Source organism: Ricinus communis, chromosome 3 (genome assembly GCF_019578655.1).
Source record: "Ricinus communis isolate WT05 ecotype wild-type chromosome 3, ASM1957865v1, whole genome shotgun sequence".
Taxonomy (NCBI): Eukaryota; Viridiplantae; Streptophyta; class Magnoliopsida; order Malpighiales; family Euphorbiaceae; genus Ricinus; species Ricinus communis.
The window spans coordinates 16,148,834-16,165,550 of NC_063258.1; the positions used below are offsets into that span (position 1 = coordinate 16,148,834).

Here is a 16,717-nt window from a genome sequence, read left to right on the forward strand (position 1 = left end):
CCTATACATTCTTTCAAATTCCTTTTGCATTGCTTGCAAAGTTTTCTCAATGGATACTCCAACACTACTTGAAACTTGTTCTTTTGACATTGTGCAAAACTTGAAAAACAAGTTAGGATAACCTTATAGAAACACTGCCTCACGTGTTTCTCTCAATTAAAATGTCACACCACTCGTGTTTCACTCAAGGTTTGACTTTTCTCAATGCTAGTTGATGCGCTAAATCGTGTTAGCTACAATCTAAGGCAGTGTACCTATCGATGCAGTCTAGCACTAATGGCGAGTATCAAGGTCGTATTCCTCGGGAAAGCGAAAGCCCAGAGTTACTTCTTTGTTCTTTGTTATATTAACCTAAAATGGATGATGAATAAATTCTAAACTAACTATTAACTACGAGCTAAGTTCTAAGGGAGATGCAGGAGTAATTGATAAATGAAATAATCAAGACAAGAAGATAAACCCAAAGGGAATCTAAACTAGTTAGCAACCAAACAAAAGATAAAGGATCGGTGAGTCTAATTATGCTACCCGTGAACGAATTCTTAACCGAATTCGGTTTATCTCTCGAGATAACCAAATTCCTAAACCTAATAACCTAAAGTTGGAATCTCTTCCTAACGATTGATTCTTAAATTAGCATTAAGCTTTAATCCGCCTCTATTAAGCTTTGTTAATTCTTAATCCGGCTAGTTAATTATCCTTATCTCTAAGTGATTATTAACCAGTTCTTGCTATTCAAAATTCCAATTGCCAAATGGATTTCTCAATCTCATAAAGCAATCTAAACATCACAATTCACAACGTCTCATGAATAATGCATTATCTTATTAATACTGAAAATAAGAAGAATACAAAACCAACTCAAACAATCCAACAATATAATATCAAGCCAACATAGTAAAGAAATCCCAATGGATTAAATCAGTCTAGCTAAACATGTTCATGTTTAAAATAATCTAGGAAATCAATTACAATGAAAGAATATTGAAAATAAAACATGTACACCCTTTTCTCTCGAATTGGATGAACAGCTCCAAATCTGGATCTACACTTTGATTAATCTCCCAAACTGCCTCTTGAATTGCTCCACTACTGTTTTGCACTCGGAACCTTGCGATTCCGGTATTCTTACTCACCGCAACTCTCTCTCGCACTCAATACTGTGCAGAAACCGAACCAGCCGCCAGGGCTCTATGTCACTCTTTTCCCTTCCTTCCTCCCTTTTTCCTAAGAAAAATTCATTTTTCTTATATATTTAACTCAAGACTACCAAGTCCAGCCGTATTTGGATCTCACCAAGTAGGGTTTCACCACGGCCGTGTTTCTCACCGTGTTGGCCACCACGGGCCGTGTTTATCCCCGTGTTGGCCAACACGAGCCGTGCTGAAGGCCGTGGTGGCTACGGATAACGTGCCCAAAGTGCAAATTTCAAGAATCAAAGCCAATCGTTGAGCACGGCCAGAGTCCAGGCTGTGCTCAAGGTATGCATTGCGGGCTCTTGTCCGATATTGATGAATTCTCGTCCGTTTCCGCACATATTGATCTATAATTGCTTAAACACCGATGACGGTCCTATAAATGTTCCTGAAATGCAAAAGAACACAAAACACGAGTGATCTGGGAATAAAAGCATAGTAATTGCTAAGAACATACGCAATAATATGCAAGCAAATATTTGTAAAATTATGCTCATCAAATTACCCCACACTTAAGCTATTGCTTGTCCTCAAGCAATTAACAACTCACCCCATAAAACTACAGTTAGCAATTCCTTGCAGTTTATGCCCCTAGTCCACAACAGATAGTATTCAACACATCTCAAAGGATACTCAATCATAAATCAAATTGCAAATCATTAACAAAGAATGGAAATAATATTAATGCATGAGTAACTTAAATGACAACTCAACACAAACATCATGAACCAATGCCTCACAGGGATCACTCAAGTCGCTCAAAGTGTATATTAGGTGAATAACAAATCCCTCAAAGCAAATGCACAAGACCCGCTCACCATAAGCTTGCTCATAAATCATATCTTCGCTACTGTGAATAAGTAAATACCAAAATCAAAGGGTCTTTACCAAGGTTGTAATGGGGCTAGGGTAAAGGTATGGAGATTTGGACAGAAGTATGAAAATGCTGGAATTTGTGCGATAAACAATATTATATGCTCAAAGGATTAAATGCCTAAGATCATAAAAAGAATCATTCACTAAAATCCCTACTTCATAGAATAACGCCGCACTTCTTCTTTTTTAAAAAGAAAGAAATGAACTAGCGCATACAACTCGAATAAACATATAGAATAGCAAATACAAATTGGATCAAAGGGAGCATTTAAAATATCAAAAAGATTTAGTGAATTTACCAACATAGCAACTAGCATTTTAATCCCACATAAAGTTGAACAAATCACAGAAAGAAATTCCAGCATAAGGGTAAAGGAAAGATAAATGTAAAGAATGGTATAATTGAAGTGTATAGGTGTAGATTATGAAGAAAAGGTTAGGCTCAAAAACTGGCTAACTAATGGAAACATAAGGTGATAGGCTTTTGGTCAAATGTGGTGAATCCTAAATCGCCCAAATCATCTCATGGTATTCACAATATTCATGTAACTTCAACACGCATTACAAAGCAAGTTCTAGAAGCAAAGTACAATGCACACTCAAACAAGAAATATAAAGAGCATAAGTATAATGAATGCTCAACTGGCTCAAAATCTCACTTTCAGGTGTGGTATTAGGTGCAGTTGGTTCGCAACATCATTAATTAAATCATTACTTAAGAAACACATGCATATGATATTATCAACGTTCTAAGTTAAAATTCGACAATTCGAAAAACAATTAAATAACACCGGTTTAACCCGGCAAGGTTGATGTGTAAAACACCATAAATTGTTTTTCCAAGGACAAATAACAACAAAGAAAAGTAACTACAATTCTATAAATCAAGTCATCAATCAGCTCAAAAATAGCATACTCAAGTGCATAAAAACACAGTGTCCTAACATCCCCTAAAAATACACAACACCTAGCCATAGCAATTTCAGATATATTAAAAAAAACATATGAGAGATTAAGGTTTACCCATAAGCACCCCACACTTGAAGAACACACTGTCCTCAGTGTAAAATGTTATGGATACCCTGCATGGAATGCTCAACTAAGAGAACAAAGGCAATACAATCCAAGTGCATGACATGTATGAAAAATAAAGTAAATAAATGCAGAAAAATAAAAAGATCTAGGGGACTGTCCTGATCATCCATCAAGGCTGATGTTGTGGAAATTTAGTGCCTCCTCGATAGAATCTGAAAATAATAAAATAAAGAAATAAAATCAAAACTGAAAATATGAAAACTAAAACTAATAAAATGTTTCAAAACAAGAGGTTAAAAATTAGAATTTAAAGATAAAAATTGGGGTGCCTCCAAAAAGCGCTTCTTTTTTATGTGATGAGTCTTCTTAGCTGGACTCATGGTGAAAGGCAAATGGGCGTGATCGACGACCATCCATCCTTCTTCCAAGCAAATGTCTTCAAGTATCCGCTAGAAGGATAATCATCAATTTCCTCTTCCGACTATCAAGCAAGTCGCCAAGATGAAGGGCAAGACTAGCTCCTCGTATAATTGAACGTAGTCATGATGTTTCTAGAGGCTCTTCCAATTTGAAAGTCGGAGTTTCAACAATTGGAAGGATCGATGGTTGGGCAATCTCTTTAGGAGTGTTGATGGTTTTCTTGATCCCGGCTTGGTTCACTTGCTAGAAGAAACTAGAGCTCCTCCAAGACTTCTTCATTGGATAACTCGTGCTCATCTTCCATCATCGAAGGGACTTGTGGAAAATCTACCAACAATTCCTCTAACTCGCAACTCAAAGATCATCAATCATACATTCCTGTTGATAGTCTTTCAGAGGAATTATGTTCGCCTCTTCCTTTTCTGGTTCCATCTCCATGTTCAAGAAATCATCCTGCACAGAAGCATCATCGTCAAACATAGTAGATAAACCAAAAAAATTCTCACCTGAATGCAAAGTGACGGCGCTCAAGTGTTCCTCAAATTCAGTAGCGTTTGATGGAGTTCCCAATTGCTCTTCAGCTAGTAACTTGAAGATTAAGCCTACTTGATGCTCTATGTTGTTAATCGAGGCTTGTTGATCTTTAAATATCCTCTCTGTTTGTGGGAATCTATCATCAAGACTTGTAATGAACCTCATCATTAGCTCGTCCGACACTAACTCTTCATCTTGAGTTGAAGGTGCAAGATTAGGCTGCTGATGTGGTTGCTGAGATTCTAGTGGTTCTGGGCCATCTAAGCTCCATCCATAGGGTGAATAAGTGCTCCACTCTTGATTATAAGTGCTTCCATATGAGTCATTTAGCCAATTGCCCGTATAATTCACCTGTTCACAGTTATAAGAATAAGGAGTAAAATCACTGCACAATGGACAATCATTACTCAAATGTAAACCACAACAAAATTCACAAAAAACTTGAGATGAAAGGATAGGAGTGGAGCGTTGATCGGTAGCCCTACAAAAAGATTTCACTCGAGCTTCTAAAGATGCACGGGTATCCCAATTTTTAGCACTCTCTTAGTTCCTAATCCCATTTTCCAATGCGTCATACAAAGAGTTTGAGTTTAGCATTGAACCTCCTTATCATTCACTATCTGAATCATAAACTTAAACAAAATAAATATATAAAAACAAAACAAAAATAAATATAAATAAAAATTAAAAAAAATGGCTAAATTAACAAATAGCAAATTTCACTATAGTTTTCAAACATTCCCTAAGCAGCAGCCAAAACTTGATGTGCTAAATCGTGTTAGCTACAATCTAAGGCAAAGTGTACCTATCGATGCGTCCTAGCACTAATGGCAAGTATCAAGGTCGTATTCCTCGGAAAGCGAAAGCCCAGAGTTACTTCTTTGTTCTTTGTTATATTAACCTAAAATGGATAATGAATAAATTCTAAACTAACTATTAACTACGAGCTAAGTTCTAAGGGAGATGCAGGAGTAATTGATAAATGAAATAATCAAGACAAGAAGATAAACCCAAAGGGAATCTAAACTAGTTGGCAACCAAACAAAAGATAAAGGATCGGTGAGTCTAATTATGCTACCCGTGAATGAATTCTTAACCGAATTCGGTTTCTCTCTCAAGATAACCGAATTCCTAAACCTAATAACCTAAAGTTAGAATCTCTTCCTAACGATTGATTCTTAAATTAGCATTAAGCTTTAATCCGCCTCTATTAAGCTTTGTTAATTCTTAATCTGGCTAGTTAATTATCCTTATCTCTAAGCGATTATTAACCAGTTCTTGCTATTCAAAATTCCAATTGCCAAACGGATTTCTCAATCTTATAAAGCAATCTAAACATCACAATTCACAACGTCTCATGAATAATGCATTATCTTATTAATACTCAAAAGAAGAAGAATACAAAACCAACTCAACCAATCCAACAATATAATATCAAGCCAACATAGTAAAGAAATCCAATGGATTAAGTCAGTTTAGCTAAACATGTTCATGTTTAAAATAATCTAGGAAATCAATTACAATGAAAGAATATTGAAAATAAAACATGTACACCCTTTTCTCTCGAATTGGATGAACAGCTCCAAATCTGGATCTACACTTTGATTAATCTCCCAAACTGCCTCTTGAATTGCTCCACTACTATTTTGCACTCGGAACCTTGCGATTCTGGTATTCTTACTCACCGCAACTCTCTCTCGCACTCAATACTATGCAGAAACCGAACCAGCCGCCAGGGCTCTATGTCACTCTTTTCCCCTCCTTCCTCCCTTTTTCCTAAGAAAAATTCATTTTTCTTATATATTTAACTCAGCACAGCCGAAGTCTAGGCCGTGCTGAAATTGTGGATCTCACCAAGTAGGGTTTCACCACGGCCGTGTTTCTCCCCGTGTTGGCCACCACGGGCTGTGTTTATCAACACGGGCCGTGCTGAAGGCCGTGGTGGCTACAGAAAACGTGCCCAAAGTGAAAATTTCAAGAATCAAAGCCAATGGTTGAGCACGGCCAGAGTCCAGGCCGTGCTCAAGGTATGCATTGCGGGCTCTTGTCCGATATTGATGACTTCTCGTCCATTTCCGCACGTATTGATCTATAATTGCTTAAACACCGATGACGGTCCTATAAATGTTTCTGAAATGCAAAAGAACACAAAACACGGGTGATCTGGGAATAAAAGCACAATAATTGCTAAGAACATACGCAATAATATGCAAGCAAATATGTGTAAAACTATGCTAATCACTAGTCTTACCACTATTGCCTTTTACCTCTCTTGCTTTTACTTTAGGTTCTTGGATGAACTAATTACCTAAACAAACCAAATTAAATTATAGAAATTCAATGGAGTGGAAAGAAAAGGTTGGTCTAGATCAAGTAGTTAGGTAAGGCCAAACTTAAAGTAGCTAGACACAAGAAAACAATGAAAGACAACAATAGAATAGGTTCTTTATGCCACCCAAACCTTCTTTTTGTTTGATCTTTTAATTTGTTTTTATTTTTTTATGATAATAACAAAAGTGAAAAGAAATTAAGAACAACACAAAGAGATTAACAAGAAGGGACAATAAAAATTTATTTTATAAACACAAAGGTGTAAACTTTTAAAAAGAAAGTATACTTAGAAGGATAAAAAATTGAAACAAAAAGAATTCAGCATAAATAAAGAAAAAGTGAAGAAGACTACCGTGCAATTAATAAAATAATGGTAAAGTATCATCATTCTATCCCTAGGTTAGATAATATGCATGATGAGTTGCATGGTGCATGTTACTTTACTAAGATTGATTTGCATTCCGAATATTATCAAATTCGCATGAAAGTTAGGAATGAGTTGAAAACATCATTAAGACTAAGTATGGTCTGTATGAAAGGCTTGTAATGCCATTTGGGCTTATTAATGCACTTAACACTTTCATGAGGTTAATGAACCATGTATTGCGTGCATTTCATGGTAAATTTGTAGTTGTATATTTTGATGATATTCTAATCTATTCTAAGTCTTTTGATGATCCTATTATGCATGTGAGTAGGGTCTTAGATGTTCTTAGAAGAGAAAAATTGTTTGGTAATCTAAAGAAGTGTAGTTTTCGCATGGATAGAGTCATATTTTCAGGTTTTGTTGTTAGTTCTAAAGGTTTAGATGTTGATGAGGAAAAGGTGCAAGCAATTAAGGAATTACCGACACCTACCAACATTAGCCAAGGTAGGAGTTTTTATGGTCTTGCTAATTTTTATAGAAGGTTCATTGGGGACTTTAGTAGCATTGCCGCACCATTGAATGAAATTGTCAAGAAGAATATTCAGTTCGGTGATGCACAAGAAAATGCTTTTAATTTGCTATAAGATAGATTGTGTAATGCTTCTTTGCTGATTTTACCTAACTTTAACAAAACCTTTAAGGTTGAATGTGATGCAAGAACAAAGACCCTACACATATGCATTGGTGTTGGGGCTGTTTTGATGCAAGAACAAAGGCCAATTTGCTAAATGGTGTAGCACTTTGATACCCAACATATGACAGAGAACTCTATTCTTTGGTTCGTGCTTTGCATACATGGCAATACTACCTATAGCCTAAGGAGTTTGTCATACATACAAATCATGAGAGTTTGAAGCATCTCAAGGGGCAAGACAAGTTGAACTGAAGACATGGAAAGTGGATGGATTTTATTGAGACATTCCCATATATGATCAAGTATAAGAAAGGTAAAGAGAATGTAGTTGCTGATGTATTATCCCGAAGGTATGCTTTGCTTAATACTTTTAATTCTAAATTATTGGGTTTTGGGTTTATTAATAAGTTGTATTTGAATTATGACTTTGGTAATGTGTTTAATACTTGTGCTAATGGGACTGCCTTTAATGATTTCTATGTATTTGATGGATATCTTTACAAAAAGAATCGCCTATGCATTTCTAGTTGTTCTTTGCATGAGATACTTGTTAAAGAGGCACATGGGGGCAGTTTAATCGATCATTTTAGGGTGCATAAGACTTATGACATACTGATTGAACATTTCTTTTCGCCTTGCATGAAACGTGATATGAATAAGGTGTGTGGTCGATGCATTGTATGTTTAAAGGCTAACTCTAAATTGTAACCCCATAGGTTATATAGATAAGGTGTGAAAGATCATGGTTATTTATTGTTTTAGGTAGTGTATGACCAGGAGATCCAATCTTGATCTATTAGACCCTCTACCAGAACTAGAGCGATCCCTTAGGTAATTGAGAAAGCAATTAAACGTAGAGCAAGAAGAGATTCAGGTTAGGAAATCTGTACACGAGAGTAAGTCCGGAAAGATTATAGTAGAGATGGTAGATGCGAACGACAACAATGACAATAACCGGATGATGTATGATTTTGCGAAACCATCATTTGAGGGGGATATGAACATGCATTACGAGACCGGCTATTGCCGCCAATAATTTTGAAATAAAGCCTAATGTTATTCAGATGGTACAGCAAATGGTTTAGTTTGGAGGCTTGCGAGATAAGGATCCTAATGCACATATAGCAAGTTTCTTGGAGATTTGTGATACCTTCAAGATAAATAGGACAATAGACGATGCAATTCATCTCCACTTCTTCCCATTTTCCTTGAGGGATAGAGCAAAGGAGTGGCTATAGTCACTACCTTTTAACACTATCACTACCTGGAATGCTTTGGCAGAGAAATTTCTATTAAGTACTTTCCTCCCTCTAAAATTGCTAAACTTAGAGATGATATATCTTTTTTAGTGCATTTCGACGATGAGTCGATGTACGACTCTTGGGAGAGGTACAAGGACCTACTGCGATGCTGCCCACACCATGGATTACCAACTGTTACAGTACAAACTTTTATAATGATTTGAATTTGGCTACTAAGCGGATGGTAGATGTACCGCAGTGGTTCTTTGAAAGAAGATACCGAGCAAGCCCAAAGCTTGATTGAGGACATGGCTAAAAACAATTACCAGTGGCACACTACTAGGAGCAGGATGGGACGTCAAGGGAGTGTACACCAGTTGGATGCCACTGCAGCCTTGGCAGCTCAAGTGGAGTTATTATCCAAGAAACTTGATCAACTCTAGATGCCTGTCCAAGCAGCTCAAGCAAGCTATGAGTTTTGTGGTGGCCTGCATTACAGTAGTAACTATATATCAGGAGATATGTTATTCCTCTTCTTTATCTAACCATGAATAGGTGGACTATATGGCAAGTCAGCCTAGGGAGCAAAACAACCCGTATAGAAACACCTATCCGGAATGGAGAAATCATTTGGATGGATGAACAACAACAACTAGGGGCCACTGTGGTTTCGAACTACATCAACAGAATAATTTGTTCTCCCACCGCCTCCTTAGAGTCAAGAGAAAAGCCTAACTTAGAGAGCCGATGATGAAGTTTATGTCCGCTTTAGAGACTAGATTCCAACAGATGGACGCAGCTCTTAGAAATCAACAGGCCTCAATTTAGAATTTGGAGAATCAGATAGGCCAGATTTCTAAGATGATGACTGAGAGGCAGTTAGGGACTTTGCCTAGTAATACGGAGTCCAACTTGAGAGAGCACGTGAAGGCTATCACTTTACGATCAGGTAAGCAACTATCTAATTCTATTCCTATTTCTAATGATGATGATGTTGTGTAGGAAGATTCGGTAGGAAAGATAGAGATAGCAATGTGATGGAGCCAGAGAAGATAGAGGGCAGGAAGAAGAGTCCTCTGAAGGAATACCAGCTCCGATCCCATATCCTGCCAGGTTCAAGCAGGAGAAAGTTGATCAGCAGTTTGTTAAGTTTCTTAACTTGTTTAAACAACTGCAAATTAACTTACCTTTTGTTGAAGCTATTTGTGATGTCCGGTATGAAGTTCTTAAAGGAAATCCTTAGCAACAATAGAAAGTTAGAGGACTTGGCGATCGTGGCCTTAAATGAGGAGTGTTCGGCTATACTTTAGAATAAATTGCTAGAGAAGAAGCGTGATCCAGGGAGTTTTACTATCTCTTGTGTGATTGGTGATTTGATAATTAGCAATGCTTTAGCTGACTTATGAGCTAGGATTAATTTAATGTCATACGGTTTGTTTACCAAGTTGGGGCTAGGTGAGACAAAACCCACTAGGATGAGCATACAGTTAGTTGATAGGGCTGTTAAGTATCCTAGGGGTATTGTGGAGGATGTACTTGTTAAGGTTGACAAATTTATATTTTATGTTGACTTTGTGATAATGGACATGGATGGTGAGAGTAACGTACCTTTCATTTTAGGTCTACCTTTCCTTGCAACATCTAGGGCTATTATAGATGTTTGTGATGGGAAGCTTAAACTTAGGGTAGGGGATGAAACTGTCACTTTTGATTTGAATAATTCTATGAGACAGTTCTTAGATCATGATGATACTATATTTTATGTTGATTTACTTGATGATGTTATTGATACACAGTTGCAGGAAATATTGCTTAATGATCCCTTACAGTTGCCTTGTAGGCAGAGCATGAGCATGAGCTATCCATTGAGAGTGTGTTAGAACATCTTGCATTTTTGTTAGCTAATGAACCAAGTAAGAATATTAATAAGTTTATTGAGATTGACAGGGTAGGTGTACAGAAATTGAGACCGTTACTTTAGGAACCACCAGTCCTTGAGTTGAAAGAGCTCCCAAAGCACCTCAATTATGCATATCTGAATGAGGATAACATGTTGCCTTTCATCCTAGCAGCAGACTTGACACCCGAAGAGAGGGAGATGACTTTGGCCTATCTTAGGAAGTACCAAAAGGCGTTTGCTTGGAAAATTGCTACATTCCTAGGATTAGTCCTAGCTACTACTTGCACAAGATCCTTATGGAGGATAGCTGCAGGCTAGTAGTGCAACCACAGACTGAACCCGAACATGAAGGAAGTGCTTAAAAAGGAGGTAATTCTTGATGCAGGTTTGATTTACCCTATATTTGATAGTTCCTAGGTTAGTCCTGTGGAGGTAGTTCCCAAAAAGGGAGGTATGACAGTGGTTAAAAATAAGAAGGACGAGCTTATCTCGACTAGAATGGTAACGGGCTTTCGAGTGTATAGATTACATGAGGCTAAATGATGCCACTCGAAAGGACCATTTTCCCCTTCCTATTTTTATTGATCAAATGTTGGAAAGGTTGTTTGGGCATATGTTTCATTATTTTCTAGATGGTTTTTCAGGTTACTTCTAGATTCCCATTGCACCTGAAGACCAGGAGAAGACAACCTTTACGTGCTTGTATGGGAGGATGCCATTCGGATTATGCAATGCACATGCGACTTTTTAAAGATGTATGATGGCGATCTTCCACGATATGATTGAGAAGTCCATGGAGGACTTTATGGATGACTTTTCTGTATTTGGTAACTCTTTTTCTCACTATTTACATAATCTAAAATGCATGCTTGAGCATGTGGATGCTAACCTAGTCCTTAATTGAGAAAAGTGTCATCTTATGGTTAGGGAAGGTATAGTGATGGAAAACAAAATTAAACATGAGGGGATGGAGATCGATAGGGCCAAGGTGGATACTATTACTAAATTACCCCCACCTAGTTCAGTTAAGGCTGTTAGGAGTTTCTTAGGTCATGCAGGTTTCTATAGGAGGTTTATTAAGGACTTCTCTAAGGTTGCTAGACCTTTAACTCAATTGCTTGTAAAGGATGGACCTTTTGTATTTTCTGATGATGGTTTGCATGCTTCTGAGGATGGACCTTTAACCCAATTATGGTCTCACATAATTGGGAGCTGTCATTTGAGCTTATGTGCAATGCTAGTGATTTTGTAGTTGGAGCTATTTTATGATAGAGGAGAGATAAAAAGTTCGAACCAATTTACTATGCTAGCAAGATATTGATTAATGCCCAGGGGCACTACACTACCACTGAAAAGGAGCTTATGGCTATTGTTTTTGCATGTGACAAGTTCATATCTTATTTGGTGCTATCAAAGACTGTGGTCTATACGGACCATTTCGCACTCAGGTACTTGTTTAGCAAGAATGATGCAAAGACTGTTTGCTTGGTTCGGGACACCTAGAGCTTTTATTAGTGACAAGGGAAATCATTTTTGTAATGGCCAGTTAGAAAAGGTGCTTAAACGCTATAGTGTATCACACAGGTTTTCCACACCCTATCACCCACAAACCAGTGGGCAAGTGGAGGTTACTAATAGGGATTTGAAATGGATTTTAGAGAAAACTATAGTAGTGAGTAGGAAGGATTGGGTAGAGAAGCTAGATGATGCCTTATGGGCATTTAGGATGGCCTATCGTACTTCAACTGGTTTTACACTATATAGGCTAGTTTATGGGAAAGCATGCCATTTGCCTATTGAACTTGAGCATAAAGCATTGTGGACTTTGAAAACTTGCAATTTTGATGTTGATAATGCATGTAAAAATAGACAGGGGCAGCTTAACGAATTGGAAGAGTGGCGTAACCCAACATATGGCAACTCCTTAGTCTACAAGGAGCATACTAAGAAGTGGCATGATAAGAGGCTAAGGAGCACCAAGGAGTTCCAAGTTAGGGATAGTGTGTTATTGTATAACTCACGACTCCAGCTCTTTCCTAGGAAGCTAAAGAGCCGTTAGTCAGGACCGTTCACCATTCAGCAAGTTATCCCTTATGTCATAGTGGAATTGCACCATCTAGAATGGGAAACTTCAAGGTCAATGGGCATAGGTTGAAGCATTACTATGGTGACTCATTGGAGCTCGAGGAGCGAGACAACCTTGTCTTGCATCAACAAGAGTAGCTCAAGCATTATTAGTCCAGCTAAGTGACTAGGGGAAAATAAGAAGCGCTTTTGGGAGGCACCCCAACTTTTATTTTATGTTTTTATGCATTTTAATCATTGGTTTTGGAACATTGTTTTTTCTACTTTAGTCTTCATTTTCATTTATTTTCTTTTAAGTTTTATATGCCATTTAAGTGTTTAGAAATATGTGGAAGGTAACTTGAATGTTTGATTATTGAAAATTACAGGAAATTGCGCATGAAAAAGTGCCTGAAATGAATTCTGAGTTTTAGCATGGTCTTGGAGGTTCAACACGCCCGTGTTGAGAGAAACATGTAATTTCAGCACGTCTTCCAAGAGTAAGACGGTTTGTGGACACAACTGTGTCAGACAATACGCCCGTGTTGAGGACACACAAATTGTGTTGAGCTGAAATGGGAATTCAACACGTCTTCTGAGAGTAACATTTGCTATGGACACTACCGTGTAAGATAATATGCCCGTGTTTAGGACATACAACCGTGTTCAATACTCCATTTTGGTATGTGATTTTACTTTTTTCTCTAATTTAGTTAATTATTTCTAAATTTTTGAATATTATTTCTTATTTTCATTAATCTCTTTGTTAATTTTATTATTTCATAAACTCGTCACTTTTGTTGCATTTTATTTATTGTTTCGTTCAATTTCTTATTTTTCGTTTAATGTTGATTTGATGTTATTTTTTATTTTTCTTTATTAGTTACTATTGTTTATATTTTTTATTTCTTTTATTATGCATTTTAATTGCCCGATTATCACTGTTTTGATATTCGAACTTGCTAAATTATGAGCTAGTTTGGTGAATTAGCCATTATGCTGCTGAATTGGAAATTAACTAATGCAAGTGTGTTGAAAATATATTAAATTGCTGTTATATTGCTATTAAACTATTGCTATTAGAATAATTATCTCTTTAGTGCAAGAATTACTATTTTGGCAAGCGTTTTGATTAATTTTCATGCAGGAATTATGGCTGAGCAACATGAGAGATCCTGAAAGGTGGGTGTCTCTAAGAGAAGGCGTACAGACCCGATTGACCCACCTGCACCTATACTTGCACCTCGAGCATCGGCCCCTAGAGCTCCAACTCCACCACCAGCTCTCGCACGACATAGACTTTTACGCTTTGACAGTAGTTAGGTCAGAGATGCATTGACCAAGTGCATTTTGGAAACAGTTAGCCTAGCTACTAAGGTTCGAGAGTTACTTCAAACTCCACCTTTTGAGGCCTTCTTCAGCATTGTAGAGCCCACTTACATGGAGCTCACACTTGTGTTTGCCTATACTTTCTTCCTTCAAACACATATGAGGGACTAGTTGTAGCCAGAAGCCATTTCATTTCGGTTAGGGGGTCAGTCTTGCATGATGAGTATTCCCCAGTTTGGTGTTGCACTTGGCCACTATGACCAGGCGACTATAGAGTTAGATGATTTCAGAGGTTCCTTATATAATTCGGGAGTTTCTTTTGACAAGGCCTGGGAGACCATCTTAGAGGGGGACGAGCCTTACTACTTTAGCAATTCCAAGGTGTCCAACCTCTCTGATAGCATGCGCTATCTTCACTACCTGCTCGTATATACATTAATAAGGTGAGGTGACAATTTTTGGAGTGGTCACCCAGCCTAACATATTCTATTTATAGGCCCTGCATTAAAGGAGGAGGGTGGACATGGGGTATAGATTAGCCCAGCAGTGCAATACTATTACTGGGTATCCGAAGAAGATTTGTATCTATTTCGGCCTTATATGACTAGGATTGCTAGGAGGATGGAGCTAGTAGACAAAGCTCTACTGGATGAGTTGACACTTGTGGGCGAGATGACCCCTGTTGGGCTCTCTACTATGTAGCATATGAGGATGATCACCCAGAGGACTTATTCCGTCTATAGCCCGGGCAGCTTGGGAGGAGCAGGGGGAGCACCCCAGTCCTGCAGATCTTCCTGGCTCCTCCCAACCTTCATCCTCATCAGCTCCTCGGCCATCTAGTGTGCAGATTGATGAGCTGATTGCAAGATTTGATGATCATCAACATGCAGCAACAACATATAGATAGGCTCGACAGGTTTGAGCAGGAGTTTAGAGCGCAGTTCCAGCATTTTGATGCTACACAGAGGCAGATTCTGGATTTGCTACATAGACAGTTGGCCGAGGGAGATAGGATAGAGGCAGCCTTGTGATGGTTGCTACTTGTGTTAGCTACAATCTAAGGTAGTGTACCTATCGATGTAGTCTAGCACTAACGGCGGGTATCAAGGTCGTATTCCTCGGGAAAGTGAAAGCCCAGAGTTACTCCTTTGTTCTTTGTTATATTAACCTAAAATGAATGATGAATAATTTCTAAACTAACTAATAGCTACAAGCTAAGTTCTAAGGGAGATGCAGGAGTAATTGATAAATAAAATAACCAAGACAGGAAAGCAAACCTAAAGGGAACCTAAACTAGTTAGCAATCAAACAAAAGATAAAGGATTGGTGAGTCTAATTATGCTACCTATGGATGAATTCTTAACCGAATTTGGTTCTCGAGATAACCAAATTCCTAGACTTAATAACCTAAAGTTGGAATCTCTTCCTAACGATTGATTATTAAATTAGCATTAAGCTTTAATCCGCCTCTATTAAGCTTTGTTAATTCTTAATCCGGCTAGTTAATTATGCTTATCTCTAAACGATTATTAACTAGTTCTTGCTATTCAAAATTCCAATTGCCAAATGGACTTCTCAATCACACAAAGCAATCTAAACACACAATTCACAACGTCTCATGAATAATGCATTATCTTATTAATACTGAAAGCAAGAAGAATACAAAACTAACCCAAACAATCCAACAATATAATACTAAGCCAACATAGTAAAGAAATCCCAATGGATTTAATCAATCTAGCTAATCATGTTCATTATCAAAATCCACAAGAATTCAATTACAACAATGAGTAAAAGTAGAAAAACTCGATTACACCCTTGGATGAGAGTAAACAGCCCTAATTCCTCTTGTTCGAATTGAATCGATTCTTGTTCCTCTTGCTCAATTTGAAAACCAATCAACAAACCTCGACCAATCTTTAATCTCTGAAGGGAATCCGATTGAAACCTTGATCCAAGTCTCCTTTTCCCTTTGTTTCAGCTCAGAAAACCCTTAGAGAGAGAAATATTATGATTTGGGACGTTCTCCCCCGCTCTTTTTCTTCCTTTCCTCTCTTCTTTCTTTTAATTAATTCCCCATGTCGCCCGCCAACACGGCCCTGTTGATGCCTGTGTTCCCAACATGGGCTAGTGTTTATGCCCGTGTTACTCTCTGTGGCCGTGCTCCCTAAAAACTTCTTCTTCTTTGATATTTGTTGCACCCAACACAACCGTGTTGGTGCCCGTGTTGGGAACACGGCCAGTGTTGAAATCAACACGGCCATGTTCAGCTTCCTCATGCGCATACTTAGCTTGTTTCGGCAGCTTTGACGTCCAATTATGCTCCAATTCTTCCCTTTATCATTCTTTAACTTCTTTTAAACGTAATGCACACAAACAGACGCATAGGGTGAGTGTTGGGACCAATTCACATCCAAATGTCCATAAAATCAATCTTAAAAACCTCATTTAGATGTGTGTATTTTACGCACATCACCTTGTAGCAGAATACGATGGACGATTTTGACTTTGCTGATTTTGGCAAATATTTTCCACCTCCAGCAGCCCCACCTCCACCACTACTAGTCCAATAGTATGAGTTGGGCAGTATCTCTTTTCCTTTTTTGTGTACTTAAAATGTTGCTTCCCAACTCTTTTATACACTGCGGATAACTTGTCCTTCAAGTGTAGGGTGGGTAAGTTGTTGTTTTGGCTTTTCTTTTTCTTATATTTTTCGATTGTTATGTAATG

The 16,717-nt window shown here is 37.8% G+C and overlaps 1 protein-coding gene and 1 non-coding gene across 2 annotated transcripts; one reads left to right on the forward strand and one right to left on the reverse strand.

The window, feature by feature from the left end:
• The first annotated feature begins 7,720 nt into the window (after positions 1 to 7,720).
• Positions 7,721 to 9,137, forward strand: LOC125369562. Its single transcript, XM_048372335.1, has 2 exons — positions 7,721 to 8,113; positions 8,943 to 9,137. Exons 1-2 carry the CDS (start codon positions 7,721 to 7,723, stop codon positions 9,135 to 9,137), a joined length of 588 nt encoding a protein of 195 aa, XP_048228292.1.
• Positions 8,775 to 8,881, reverse strand: LOC125369675. Its single transcript, XR_007215351.1, has one exon. It is a non-coding gene; the product is annotated as a small nucleolar RNA R71 (small nucleolar RNA).
• Positions 9,138 to 16,717: the final 7,580 nt, after the last annotated feature.